Source organism: Ochotona curzoniae, unplaced genomic scaffold (genome assembly GCF_017591425.1).
Source record: "Ochotona curzoniae isolate NIBS_2020 unplaced genomic scaffold, NIBS_Ocur_1.0 contig_3190, whole genome shotgun sequence".
In the NCBI taxonomy this organism is placed as follows: Eukaryota; Metazoa; Chordata; class Mammalia; order Lagomorpha; family Ochotonidae; genus Ochotona; species Ochotona curzoniae.
The window spans coordinates 8,220,027-8,235,293 of record NW_024465751.1 but is presented as its reverse complement, the minus strand read 5'-3'; the positions used below and the strand labels follow the sequence as shown (position 1 = coordinate 8,235,293).

Sequence of the window (15,267 nt, the reverse complement as noted above, 5' to 3'; positions counted from 1 at the left end):
TGTCTTTCTTCCCCTCTATCCTGAGGAATCGTGGCTGCCATGGACAGGCCTGCTTCATTTTATGATTCCTACACCAAGCTAGGAATAGAGTAGGCACCCAGAAAGAAAATATCACAAATACTAGAGAGTTCAAAAGGGGTAGAATTTCTCTGCTCTTATAAAATTACACAAAAACAAGTCACTGAAAAATTAAAAAAAAAAAAAAAAAAAAAAACCACTGCAAAGGCTGAGCACATAAATTGACATTATGCTACTCAGTAACATCTAAGTTTTTTGATATGAACCCAGAAGGGTAAGAAACATCTTCTACAATGTTGACAAGACTGAGGCAAGGTAAGGGTTGGTTCTAAATGCCATTAATGACCAGGACTAGTTCCTGGGTCCCCTGTGTAAACAGCCAAGGGCACTGGCTACAGCAGCTGGGCATCCACTATCTGGGTATCCACTGTCATTATGCCCACAGAGACCTCTTTAAAGGGAGCTATAATGAAGTTCAGAATTTTCCTTCAGAGAACTTGGATTCCTCAAAGTCCCTAAGATGAAATTGTTCAAATACAAGTCACACACCCTACTTAAAACCCTCTTCTCTAGAATAAAGACAAAAACCCTTGCAGGGTTTGAGTAAATCTTCTGTTCCCCAGCAAGAGGACTCAGACATGCTTTACCTTCCTTAGAATGTTCTCCAGCACACTCCTTAGTTTGCCGTGCTAACTCTGACATCCTTTCTGCAAACCCCTTCAGAGCCTCTCGCTTCTCTTCTGAAAGTTTTGCAGGCTAGGTCAGCAGCCTCTATCTCACACGCTTTGCATGATCTTCTGTTTGACATGCGTGTTCTTTACGAAACTATCACTTCCAGTTTTATGCCCTTTTCTCCATCACCATATCCTCAATGGCAGTAGGTCCTAAATGCCAGGTGAACATTTAATCTAGTTCTTTTCTGTAAGAACTGTCTCACATCACCAAAATCTGTACCCTGTCCCTTATCCAGAGATATAACAACTAAACCCCAGTTTTGAAAAATATTTTTAAGCATAAAAAAGGAAGACTTTGATTATTTATGCAACGTTTTTACCTCTTTCAGTATAAACTCAAACTGTGCAGTATCCAACAGCAACTGGAAGAGGATCTTGGGGTTGTACCTGGAGTCTGTTAGAATCTGATCCTTGATTTGACGGAGGCGTTTGTTGTTTGGATCACAGGCTAGAAATGAGGGCGAAGAGAGTTAGCTTCTTATTAAACATGTAGAAAATATCTACAAAACAAGATGAAGTGTGAAATAAACAATTTCCTCCAGTCTGGGTATTCCACCACTCATGAGCATCCAAAGTGATAAGCAAACAAGTGTGCATCAGTAAGAGGTGATGTATCAGTAAGAGGTGATGTATCAGTAAGAGGTGATGTATCAGTAAGAGGTGATGTATCAGTAACAGGTGATGTATCAGTAACAGGTGATGTATCAGTAACAGGTGATATATCAGTAACAGGTGGTGAAACGTAGGACCTCTGTGCTACGGAACACAAATGAATTGTTAAATGACAATTGAATCTGATGTAAGATGTCAACCTCAAAAACAGTGTTGGATGAAAAAAAGACAAGCCTTACAGCACAGTTTCCAAATTTTGCAAGCATTTTGGGAGTGGTCTATATTCACTGCCCTTCATGGATGGGCAGGGCTTGCTGGTGCATTTCACGAGTGGGTAGGCTCCCTGGTCCTGTTGGAGTCAACTTTCATTTAAAGCACTTTGGTTCCCTTGCCACTCCATTGTGAACAGGCAGGCCTGAGATCGTTATCCCTGGAAAGGCCTGTTTGCAAGGTTGGCTTGGGAGATCATACATTTTGGGAAGATCTCTTCTCATTTTGAGAACCGACAAGAGTATATTTTAACTGTATAAGCCATGGAGTTCATTTAGAACATTTGCTTTAATTTTGGGGGCTTAAACATTTTGGTATGGCCCAGGAAGAGACTGCTAATGTGATCAGCTCCAAACAAATATCCTGGGAGGTTGTGATGTTCCAGGCTAGCTACATTTCACACATGTCACCACATTTCATTGTGTGGGACTTGGTGTAGCCAGTGTCACTCTGCAGAAGGTGGACTCTGGCTGATGGCGCTCTGCTTCCTCCACACTTCACCCCATGTGCCTTTGTCCATGACTGCTTTGGCTTTTTCTCCTTCTGTTGGAATAAGCTGTGGCTGGAAGCTGTAGCCTGCTGAGGCCGCTAAGGGATCATGGATGTTCTGGTGGTCCTGGAGACTCTCCGACATGACAGACACAGGACACGCACAAAGACATGGCATCTCCAAAAAGGAAGGACCAGACTGGTGGCTTTCCTTCTACTTGCTTGTAAAAGACTGACAAGATGGCAGATTCTCAGAGATTTCAGGATTGCTTACTATCCAGGTACACAGAGCTTAAGGCAAGTATGCCACGGTCACAAAATTAGGCAGTGATCAACCCAGGAACAAAACCTCGGGTATCTTGATTTAATTGATCAGCTAGTTTACTTACAATACCTGCTGTAATGTGAATTGCTACTGTATACAGATGTTTAGAGAATAACGAGAGGAAAAAAAAATCAGTTCAGATCAATTTCCTTTTTCTGAATGATTTTCATCATCTGTGGTTGGTTGACTCAGTGGATATGGAAGGGTATGGAAGGATATAGGAGGGTCAAGTGCAAACTGATATCTGAAAAGTCCATCAAGAGGAGACTCCTGACAACATGGAGAAGGGGCTTAGTATCACGGGAAACTGCACGGTGCTGGTTTCGCACACACTCTCCACAAAATATAATGGAACTGGTGACATTGATTGCGTTTAGAGAACTTCTCCTTAATATTGTTTATGTCTACTCAAAAAACCACAGAGGACAAATGTAGAAGCTCAATCATATTTATGGTAATTCTTATTCCACCAGAAACCTTCTGACATGAATTTGTTTTCTTTCCTAAATAGGGGACATAAGTATCAAGTTCGTGGACAAATAAAATACTCTGTATTCTTCAATGTGTATTAATATGCAGTTCCTCGTTACAAACCAGTTTGATTTCAAAGCTTTCAGAGCCTGATGATCTCTTTCATATCTGTCCCTTTATAGAATTCAGACTGAAGGTGCTGGTGTGGTAGCACAGCACACTAATCCTCTACCCTGTGGTACTGACATCTCATACAGGTGCCAGTTTGTGACCCGGCTGCTCCACTTCAAATACCACTCTCTGCTTGTTGCCTGGGAAATAAATGGAGGCTGGCCTAAATTCTTGGACCCTGCAGCATGTGGGAAACCGGAAGGAGGCTCCTGACTGCCAGCGCTGGATTAGCTCAGCTCAGCTCTGACTACTGTGGCCATTTGGAGAGTGAATAAGTGGATGCAAGACCTCTCTATCTCTTCTTTTCTCTCTATAAAATTTGCCTTTCCAATGAAGATCATCTTTAAATTTTTTTTTTTTTAAAGATTTGTCTGTTTTTAGTGGAAAGAGAAATTTACAGAGAGGAGATACAGAGACAAAGATCTTCCATTTACTGGTTCACTCCTCAAATGCCCACAATGGCTGGAGTGGAGCTGATCCAAAGACAGGTGCCAGGAGCTTCTTCCAGGTCTTCAACATGTGTACAGGGTCCTAAACACTTGGGCCGTCCTCTACTGCCTTTCCAGGCCACAAGTAGGGAGCTGGGTCCGAAGTGCAGCAGCTGGGACACAAACCAGTACTCATTAGGGAGGCCGGCACTTGGAAGTCTAATATTAGCCAGTTAAGCCATTGCACCAGCCCCCAAATAGATAAATCTTAAAACAAAACAAAACAAAACAAAACAAAACAAAACAAACAAAAACCCCAAATCCCAAACAAACTACTGGAAAAAAACAATTCCGACCCAGGCAATTGAGGAAACACATCCTGACTCAGTGGTATTCTCGGGGTGAGACATCAGTAGTGGGCTAGCTCTGAGAATCCACTGTGGTCTCCAAGAGTGCTTCCGTAACAGCTGCCAGCACTGTGGATGATCCATCCTGAGCCTGGCTAAAACATTTCCAATTGGTTAACAGGAGGCAATCCGAGAGTGCGCCTGCCTTTTTGTACACCATAAGGGAAACACCCCAAGAGCAAAGTAACAGTAACTTTTTCCATGCTAACTCATGCCCAGATAGGCAAGTCATTTGTTTCTGGTAAATCATGACCTTGTGCAATTAGGCCAATTGCCAGACACAAAATTGGAACACAGATGGGGTTAAAGACAACAGCTTGAACCTCTGGCAAGCTGAGGCTGTCGCTGAACTGGCCGTGGGGAACGGATGAGGCTGAGTCACCAGAAAACCACAGCCACTGTTACAACACGACAGAGCCTGGGTTTTGGCTGTTTTTATGCTTGGGTAAGGCATGACTTTTGGTAAAAAGAACATTATAAGCTGAGCTGACATAATAAATTCTTCAAATTAGAACCAGAGATGATGAAAAAGACATGCAACTGATTAAAAACAGATCAGTGACACGATTTAAAACTTTGTGGTATTATTTGCCTTGGACACTGTACTAGCTTTCTCTGGCTGCTGTAACGAATGCTACCGACGAAATGCTTTAACATGGCACAGATTTATTCTCTCAGTCCCAAAGGCGAGGAACCTGCAACAGGGTTTACTGTGCTGGAACCAAACTGTCAGGTCTGGAAACTCAGGGAAAGGTCTGTTTTCTTGCCATGTTCAGTCTTCAAAGGCTACCTGTCCTCTCTGGCTGGGCGCCCTCGAGGCTGAAGGCTGGCCATGCCAGGTGAATTTCTGTGCACAATGCCGTCTCATGGCTTCTGACATTTTTGCTTCTGTGTTCCCAATTTAAGGGCCCCTGTGATGTCACTGGGTCCATTGGGAGCATCCAGGATCATCCTCTGATTTGAATTCTGGCTGTTGTCAACGTTATCCCCTCTGCCATTTACTGTGAGACATCTATGTGTTCCAGGGTCTACTCGCACATGGGCATCTTTGCAGGAGGCTGTTGGGAGGCATTATTCTGTCTACCGTAGATCTCCTCAGTCCGATCATTGACAAACCCCTTGAGCACCTAACAGCTAAACATCCTTCGAATCCCCAGCACGTAACAGAGCCTTAGTGAACAGAGCTGCACAACGAGGCTGCTTCTAAGTTGAAACAAAAATGATCAGTCTTAAAAAGGACCTTGATTTGCATGCAAGGGTTCCTCCCTGCTAAAATACTTCATATCTTGCCACAGACCTTCAACATTCTGAGAGTGTTTGTATGGAACAACACAGGGACCACCCCTCCTCTCCCACTGCATGTTACCTGAGTCGGCAGTGTGCAGCATGAGCCAGCGGATGGCAACATTGCAGTCTCTCAGGCAGTTCAGAAGCCTTGGGATTGTGTCCAGAACAAGCTCTTCTCTTAAATAACCTTCTTTCAGAAACTGCTGTACTTGAGCGTGCACTCTTTCCCTGACTGTAGCATATCTGCTGGCCTTGGAGAGATCAAAGCCTTGAATTACATTTAAAAATACACATCTTCAAATGAAACCCTTGGCCAATAGTACCATTTATAACCTATAGAATATTTGACCTAGACTAAATCCCAGTGTGTGACTTTGGGGTTATTCTCTGTATATCAATACACTTCTTTTGGTGTTAAATGAAGAACCAGATCAGGTGGTTGCTCAGATCTGTTCTATTCTTAACTTATATGGAAAAACAAACAAACAAACAAACAAACCCCAAAAACCCAGAAGTTAAATTGCCTGTTCTTGGTAATATGTTGACAAAGAAGGCAGGACAGAGCAGAAACATTTAAAAGACCAGACTTCCAGAGTCAAATGACAGCTTGACAGAAATTTACATCAAAATATTTGTAACTGAATTTTCAAATCAATTTCCTGGATGTTCCTTCATTCTATTTTGCTAAAGCAACAGTACAATATAAACATCATTAACTAAGTCAAATGAGTTTAGATCAAGAAACTTCTGAAAATGTCACCGGCACAGAATTGCAATTTTGGAAGAGAATTTTAGTGATAAAAAATTAATGTTCCGATATTGATAAATATGGAAGTTCCACTTCCTCTAATACATTTCTAGGAGGTGTGCCAATGTTGGAATGAATTCGTACATTATTTATAGAATTCAACTGATTTGAATAAAACATGATGAGTGTTTCTGAGGCAATTCTGTGGTATCCAAACTCTAAGATGCAGGACTTGAGTCTTGTTGCTGATATATCATACCGGAAGTTATAAATTTGAATTTCAGACACCAGGCACTGTATGTACATTCAGTTACTATCTTCAGCATTTATCATAAGGATAATAAAAAGTACTGATTTCAGGTGATGGTGGAACGAGCTCTGCACATAAGGATGTGGTATTTAAATGCCATACTGATTGATCTCAGAGTACTAAAATGTCCTTAGGACCCGAGTCTCCAACTCATACATGTATAAATGCTGAAAATGCAGCATTTATCTCATTCTTCTATATAAAACTCACTTGCCTTAACATGTCCATGTGAGCTCCTTAAATTCCATGGGGAATCCATTTAGCACATGGCCGATCTCGTCAATTAAACTTGTCATTATTAGAGGATTCTTCCTGATTAGACAGGACCTACCTGTTCCTTGACATTTGCAAGGTCCAGGGTGTTGTTTAAAGCGGTTTTGGCAGCTTTGTAAGGTTCCCAAGCATCTGCCAGGTTAATGGTGATCCCCATGTAAATGCTAATGACCTGAAAGAAGAGACATTCATGTAGAACTTATCAAATACTTAGCCTTTCAACGCCAAGGTCTGGGAAAGCACTGTCTACTCCTTCAAGGTTAAACTTCATTCCAATGGAAAAATAAAAAAACAAACCAGGATTTCCCAAATATAGAGTTAAATGTTCTTCCACACAAACCCTTCAGAACAGAAATGTCAAGGTTGTTAATCATGCAAAATGAAATGCAACAAGGATTTCCTTTCAAACTCCTGTTAGTTTCTTAGATGATGGAAATGAATGGGAGCAGAAAGCAGAGATTAGGACAGAGGCTTACAATGTAATGTTAGGCTTTACACTCTCAAAAATCACTGCCTTAAAAATGTGAGTTATGGGGCTGGTGTGGTGGCACGGCACACTAATCCTCTGTCCTGTCATGCCAGCATCCCATATGGGTACCTATTTGTATACCTGCTGCTCAGCTTCCATTTCAGCTCCCTATTTATGGTTGGGGAAAGCAACAAAGGGTGGCCCAAGTCCTTGAGACCCTGTACCCGTGTGGGCAACCCGGAAGAGTCTACTGGTGCAGCTTCAATCAAATCATCTCTGGCCACTGAAGCCGTCTCTCTTTATCTCTTCTCTCTCAGTAAAATCTGCCTTCCAAACAGAAATAACAGATCTATACTAAAAATGCCAGTTATACCTATTAGTTTCACACTGCAGGTTAACACTTGTAAATTTCAAAACTATCAATGCATTTATGATAATAATAAATCCATCACCTGCTATCATTTTTAATGCTGTAAAAAACCACAAAGTTAAATAAAAAACTTTTTGTTTTGATACATGTGGAATCACTGACATCTCTTTGAAATCTGTAATGCCTGGCTTAATTGAAAAAAGCCGGCTGATACTATTGCTTTGTGCTTTTTAGTCTGCTGTGCTACTACTGTTTGTCACCAGGCTTCTGGGAATGCAACATAAACTGGGCACAAAGTGGGAGCGAAAGGGCAGAGAACGACTTCGCATCATTAGGAAAACAGATTTGATCTCACGGATCCCTTAAAGGCTTCCCCAGGTCACACAGTGAGAATCCCTGGACTGCCCTTTATGTGCCTCTTCAGCTTCTAGGAGCCTAGGGTTATTCGCCACCTGAAGTTCTGCTCCGTTTCCCTGTGAAATCCTGTGGCTTTGCGGACTTCCTTCCTTGCGCCCTTCCCTTTCCATTCCTTCCCTCCATTTGTTTTTGTTTTGGTGTGTGGAAATGGACTAATCAATTGATGATAAGATTTGATCATGAATTTTACTCAATGTTTTTTGTCTATGCCATGTTTCCTTTTTCTTGTTGAGGCAAATTGGTAGCTTGTATTTTTAGGAAAATGATCCAGTCTGAGTTCTCAAATGTGCTGGCCAAGTTTATCACAGGTTTTCTTATAACTTTGAAACATAGTTGTTGTATCAAGGGCTTCTTTTTTCAAACTTAATATAATTTTGTACGCTCATCTTTTCGATTTTCATCAGTCTCACTATGTACCTATTCTATGACTTTCCATAAACCACCTCCGGGCTGAATTGATTTTGTCTTATTTTCTTTTTCTGGAGCTCAATAAATTTCTGCTCACATATTTATATTGAGTTCCCTTATTTTATTCTGACCTTTTGAGCTTAATTTTGGGCTCATTTATTTTTAATCTTTCTTCTTTTTCAACTAAATGTATTCAAGGTTATACCTTCTCTTTCAGAATATTATTAGTCACTTTTCACAGGTTTTCTGGTGTAGCACTTTGATACCAGGCAACTCTAAATGAGTTTTCAATTTATATTATTATTTTCTTCTTAACACAAAAAAGGCTCTTTGAGTTTCCTCCCAAAATTAAAAAAAAATTAATTCTGGCTTAACATGATATATCTATATCTATATCTATATCTATATCTATATCTATATCTATATCTATATCTATATCTATATCTATCTAAATAATTTGAAAGGCAGAAACAAAGAGAGTGAAAGAGATTTTCTATCTGTTGGCTCACTCCCCCAAAGCCAGCAATAGCTGAGACTGAAGCTTAACCTGGGTCTTCCATGTGGGGGTCAGGGACTCAGGTGCTTGGGTGTGTCTGGTGCTCACCCTAGTGCACATCAGCAGGGAGCCTGAATAAGGAGCAGAGCTGGGATAGGAATCAAGGCACTCTGCTATTGGCCAAATGCCTTCCAAGTGCCAGCTGAACCACTGTACCAAATACCCGCTCCTAGTTTGTTGCTTGATTGCATCACAATAAGAGAATGCAATCTGTAGGCAATCAATGTTAAAAATCACACTGAATTCCTTCATAATCTAATACTTGTACATATTCAATTTTCATATATATCCTTTTCCAGCATATATGAAAGATCTATCGTGTATTTCTGGCAGAGCAGAAATAGACATAGAAGTGTTTGGAAAATTTTCATGATTATGGTGTCGTCCATTTTCCCTTGTGAGTTCACAAGTTTACTTTTTGTATTCTGAGTATGCTATTGGGTACATAATTTGTAATTGCTGATTCATTTTGCTGGGTTATTCCTTTTAGTATCATAAATATTACTACTTTTTTTTTCTAATAATATTTTTCTTTTAAATCCTCTATTGTGTTATTTTCTCACTAAAGTACTGCTGGTTAGCATGTGCCTGCTAGATCTTTCTTTTAATCTTATATTTAGTTGTGCCAGGCTGTGTTTTTAGGTACATATCTTACAGGCATCATAGAACTGGATTCTTCCCTTCTTACTAATATGCATGTTTGCAATGATAGTGTTACAGTCCAAATTTCTTTATTTATGGAGCTTAGGAACATGGTCTCTCAGCCCCAAGCTCATCGGAATCATCATCCCCAAACTGCAGGCTGCTCTCGCGCTGCTGGTAAACTGAAGGTCTCTTAGTTAATGTGATTCAGCAGTAAGCAATGGAAAAAAATCTGCCACTCGAAAATGTGCTTCAGTTCATAGTGCCTTTGTTCAAGGAAAAATCACTTTCTATATAATTAGGTACATCAAGTCAGTTTTATTGCCTTAAGGATTAATACTTTTGAGATGATATTTTAAAAGTAACAAACATACCTGTCATGAAATGTAAGCCTTAACAGAGTCATCGTGATCATGCACAGATAAAGCTCAATATAAAACTAGAAAAATTCTATTATATAGACACATAAAATAGAAAATATCAAAAAATCCCTCAATAATTTGGATGCAGTGTCAGTAGCTAAAGCAAAATAACTCATTCATGATTTTACGCTGAGCTCATCCTTTTAAGAAAAAGACAAAGTTCTTCAGGAAAGTGCTGGCTGATTTATCCTTCATATTATGATTTGTAAAATTCTTAACATTCTTAAAATAATTTTTTGAAAGTGGTTCTGCATTCTGCTGTTTTACACTTTATGACTTCTGGGTTAAAGGTCAAAACGATGGAAAATCAACCCACTGACAAATTTACTATTGAAAAAAAATGAGTATTTAATACTTGCCCAGTTATCGGGGAAATACTTATCCACGATCTCTCTCATTTTTGCTTGTTGGTTGTGAAGGATGGAAGGGTCGAAGTAGAGAATTACATAGAGCATGGCGGCTTGGGTGGCTAGGGCTGTGCTGCGATGCTCAGGCAAGGGATATGCCGAGACCTGCAAGACAGACATAGCCACACAGAGGGAGCCGTAGGTAACATGGCATGAGTACACACAAGCAAATTCAACTGCTGAATTCTTGGACGCACAGATTCTCCAAGGCCAACATCTGTCAGATACTGCACACCGGAAGCAATTCTTAGGTCATGTACTGGTAACCAGGATCTTGCTCCTCATACCTAACTATACTCTATTCTCTATATTCTCTTCCTTGCATCTTTCAACTCTGCTGCAATTCTAAATCTCCTTTAAGCAAACCAAGCCAGTCCTAATCCTGCATCTTCTATTGATTGTCCGTTTCTGTGTCTTTCCCATGGCAGATGATTCCTTAGAATTTATAGTCTACTCAGTGTTGCCATGTCCTCACTTCTTCTCTATTCTGAACACTCAGATATTTGACCGCCACCATCATCCCAAGGGAATTTCCTACAGGATTCAATGGTTTCTTTTTTATTACTCTCATTCAATAATTCTTTGAGGAAATAAAACGTCCTCCTTCTTTAACTTTCCGGATACCATTTTATTTTTCAATTTGCTTTAGAGTTCTTGATTCTTCGGTCATTAAAACATTGCCATTCCCCAGCTCCTCTTGTGAATTAAGAACCTTTGGCTGCACAGAGCAGATACCATCTTAATTCATGGCAAGCAGAAAGAGGAGGAACTATTCTAAGGACAGACACAACAAAGTTTCCCAGAACCTGTGGGCAGGAAAGTAAGCAGAGCACGGGAAGTACCTAGGGCTAGGAACCAGAATGCCTCCCTATGTCTCCCGCATGTGGCTGCCAACATCTCTCTTCAGACTGCTTTTTCTTCTTGGCACATGGCTCAATAAGGCTATCCCAGAAAAATCTAAAGTTCGCACAGTGTGGGAAACTCACATGTGGAACCTATTTGTTGGGTCCAATTCCAAGTGACCTGGAGACTGGGACTCTAACCCATCAGCCAGGGCCAAGGGTGGGGGAGGTAGAGGACCGAGAAGGGGGTGGACACACTGCACCACCACAGCTGAATCTCTTGAATAAAGGGCAAGGACAAATGAAGCACGCTGCCTTAGGATGCAGACAAAACAGACCAAGAGGCAGATGGTGTAGTGAGACAGTGACACAAACATGCCAAGAGGAGAGATTAGCATGGACTCTGAATTCATACAGATCTGAATCCAAATGAGGCTCGGGCACTGAGTGATGTGACTGCAGCTCTCTAAGTCTTATTTTCTCAACAGCAACACAGGGATAACGCCATCTTCTTTACAGGACTGCTGTGGGGAACACAGGAAACGGTAGCCTTTTTTTTGTTTGGTTTTAGAGTTTTCTCCCTTTTATTAATCTGTATATTACTTTGCTATATAATTGCCCAATATTTTAATTGTTTTATTTGTAAAGTTTTAAGGCTTTATTTCTTTATTTATATAAAGTGAAGAAATTTTCCTCCTGCATTCCCTGTCTATATTCCTTTATTGCTTTTTCTGCCTTAACTTTTACCATGGGATATTTTTACTTCACTTCACAATCACAGGCTTGGATAAAGGTATCAAGTCCTAGCAAGTGGAAATGGTACCCTACAAGGCTGATTTAGACTGAGTCCTCACTGAGCAACAGCAAACGCCATGGCGAGACCTGGTATCCATGGGGCACAGCAGATTGCGACTGTTTTTAAAACCTCAAAACAACAAACTAAACTAAACCATACTTACCATACACAAAATACAACAGGCTACCTAAAGAACTGAATACAGTAAGTTTGTTCTGTGATAAATGATATTCCAGTCATCATAGGTTCAGCTCTCCACTCTTTATATACATATTGTGTGTATACATATATATACACACAATATGTATATAAATATACTATTTATATAATATAAATATATTATGTATTTATTTATATATATACATAAATATATGTATATATTGTGCATTTATATATATATATACAATATATAAAATATATACACAATATGTAAAACGATAACTTTCTTCAAAATGATGCAGCCAAAAGGCAAATTCCTCTGGCATTCATTTATGCAAGTGAATGATACAAATCTTGGTGATGAAAGTGAGAAATCGTTGGAACGCTGAGACCCTGCAGCCCAGCTCTGGCTGCGCCTTTGCCCGCACTGCCCTCATTCTCCTTTGTTGCTTGCTGCAGCTGTCAGGGTAGCACCCTGTGCTTGAAGCCCATGCCCATTCTGCTTTGCTCTGTTTCTTTTCACCCAAGCTTCGAGCTCACTGCCAGTGGATCACAGCCTGCCTCTTCAGTGACAGAGCTCCAACCCCTCACACCCACAGTCAGTGAATGTGTAAAGAACACATCCTTCCCAGAGCTCAAACCCCATCCTCTCCCCTGACTCTGCCAACATTAGTATTCTTTCTGTCTAACATGCTAACATTCAAAGATTAAAAAGATAGTTTCTGGCTGCTTTTTGTCTTTGGGAAGGAGGGAAGGAAAGGAACAATTGTGGACGAAAGTGAAATAAATCTTTTAAAGTGTGAAGCTGTTAGACTTAACTCCTACCTGGTTATAGATATCATCAGATCTCAGTCGGCCAATGACCATACTGATGAAGGTTTCACTGACAGGCACTCTCTGGAAATAGCTCTCAGGGTAGTTGGGCGGCCTTTTGGCTCCTGGTTGGCTGGAATAACCTGTACTTCGAAGGAGCTTACAAATATCATCCACGTTGGAGTCAGCAGAGGATCGAGCCGCGCTGAATCATGATCAGGAGGGAAAACAGGGGCCAAAAGAGTTGCACATATTAAGAACTCAAAATCCCAGAAACCAGAATTCCATCACTAGACTTCGTATTGTTTAACCTACAACCATCAGTCCATTCATATCCTGAAGATTCAAATATATTTTCAAAAGCAGGCTTAGAAGGTGGACATTATTTTTATGTGATGGTCTACAAGCCTTTTCCTAAAATTCTTGGAACTGGATTTGTTTCAAAGCAGAGCATTTTTCAAATATAAGAAAATAACATGACATGTAGATGTCATATAATACTCGGGCACAGACTGACCTGGCATCCCACGATAAACACATCAACAGTTATTGAATGCCTGAGCATTCAGAAAAGTGACATGGTGAAGACTACATGCAGCATCACATGTATCCCAGGCAGGTTTTGACTCCTAATGATGTCAGGTGAGATCAACTGTTGTTCTGAAACAAGCTAGGATGTGTGCTGTGCAGCTGGGGCCATGCAGGTATCTGTGTACGCACACTTTTGCAGTGTTCCTCAGGTTTCAGAATTGTGGATTATAACAAGGTGAACCCTAACTAACATTTCACAGATTTTCTTTTGAAGGGGTAAAGATGTATTTATTTATATGTTTATTTTTACAGATTTATTTATTTTTATTGGAAAGTCAGATATGCAGAGAGGAGGAGAGATGGAAAAGTAGATCTTCCATCTGCTGATTCACACCCAAGTGGCTGCAATGGTTGGGGCTGAGCTGATCTGAAGGCAGGAGTCAGGAGCCTCTTCTGAGTCTCCCACACAGGTGCAGGGTTCTGAAGCTTTGGGCTGTCCTTGACTGCCTTCCCACACCATGTGCATGGAGCTGGGTGAGAAGCGGGGCCGCCACTGTTAGAACCAACAACTATATGGGATCCCGGCATGTGCAAGGTAAGGGTTTTAGCCACTGGGTTACTGCTCTGGGCCTGACGATTATTTTTAAAATATTTTATTAATTTTTATTGGAAAGGCAGATTTACAGAGAGGAGAGACAAAGAGGAAGATTTTCTATCTGTTGGTTCTGTGCTCAAGTGGCCACAGTGGCCAGAGTTGAGCTGATCCAAAGCCAGGAGCCAGGAGATTCTAACAGGTCTCCCATGTGAGTGCAAGATCCCAAGGCTTTGGGCCACCCTCCACTGCTTTCCTGGGCCACAAGCTGGGAGCAGGATGGGAAGTACAGCAGCTGGAACATGAACTGGCCCCATATGGGATCCCAGCAGCCATAAAATGAGGATTTAATCACTAGGCCATTACACTGGACTGTATTTCATAGATGTTTTTAAATTGTTTTTTTAAATATTAACGTGGCATCTATACTGATGTTTTTCTCCCCTAGTAAGTTGCTTTTTCCATGTAGAGTTGATACAAATGGCCACGATAATCGGGATGGAACAGAAAGCTCCAAAAGCACTGAACTAAACTCAAAGACCTTTCAACTTGAAGAGGATCTTTCTTTCACAAGTCTGACTTGGAGTTTCTCAAGCTGGTTGTCCTCAAAGGGACAAAGCCAGGCTTTCACAGCTGGACCTGCCAAGAAATGTATTTGTCTTTTTTATTGCTTTTACTCCTCCAGATATTTTCAGAAATAGAGTCATGGCCACTTCAATTTCATTTTAAAAAATATGAGCATTAAGAAAATTTATGGTCAAACTGACAGGAATGAGTGGTGTATTCTGGGGGATGCTTGCTTCACACACTGATAGGGCTGAAAGAAAACAGGCTAGTTTGGGGCTGAGATCAATAAATCGTGGAGGACACAGCAGTACTCAGAGCTGCTAAAAGCACGAAGTCCACAATTTCCTCTTCATTGAGGATCTACATATGTTGCCCTATTTAGTTTTTGCTAATTTATAAGCTTCAAATTCTACTCATTATATTTTCAGCCTCCATTTCTCAACGGCTCACATTTACCGACTATTTCTTCGGTGCATACTGATTATTTTCAACCCTGACTTTGCATCTAGTTTTTGACTCATTCACCAAATTAAGAGCTCTATATTAGGCACTAGAATTAAAAGCTGGTTAGCGTAGTTCCTGAACTCAAGACCCTGGATGTTGAACAATCACAGCTCTTGCACAGACATACACAATACTTGACTCTGGTATTTGTTTTGCTTTCTACAAACACTTGAGAATTCACCCTAAAATGGATCCTGAGTGATAACTTTTCAGTCATCAGCACTGAAAT

At 40.7% G+C, this 15,267-nt stretch overlaps 1 protein-coding gene across 1 annotated transcript in view; it reads right to left on the bottom strand.

The window, feature by feature from the left end:
- The window catches only part of WASHC5 (WASH complex subunit 5), a 63,880-nt gene that overhangs the window by 37,865 nt on the left and 10,748 nt on the right, over positions 1-15,267 (bottom strand). Inside the window, exons 6-10 of the mRNA XM_040979312.1 lie at positions 12,857-13,049; positions 10,187-10,339; positions 6,602-6,715; positions 5,292-5,463; positions 1,073-1,200 (exon numbers count right to left, since the gene is read on the bottom strand). Of these exons, the coding sequence (XP_040835246.1) occupies positions 1,073-1,200; positions 5,292-5,463; positions 6,602-6,715; positions 10,187-10,339; positions 12,857-13,049 (760 nt within the window). The remainder of the gene's footprint in view (positions 1-1,072; positions 1,201-5,291; positions 5,464-6,601; positions 6,716-10,186; positions 10,340-12,856; positions 13,050-15,267) is intronic.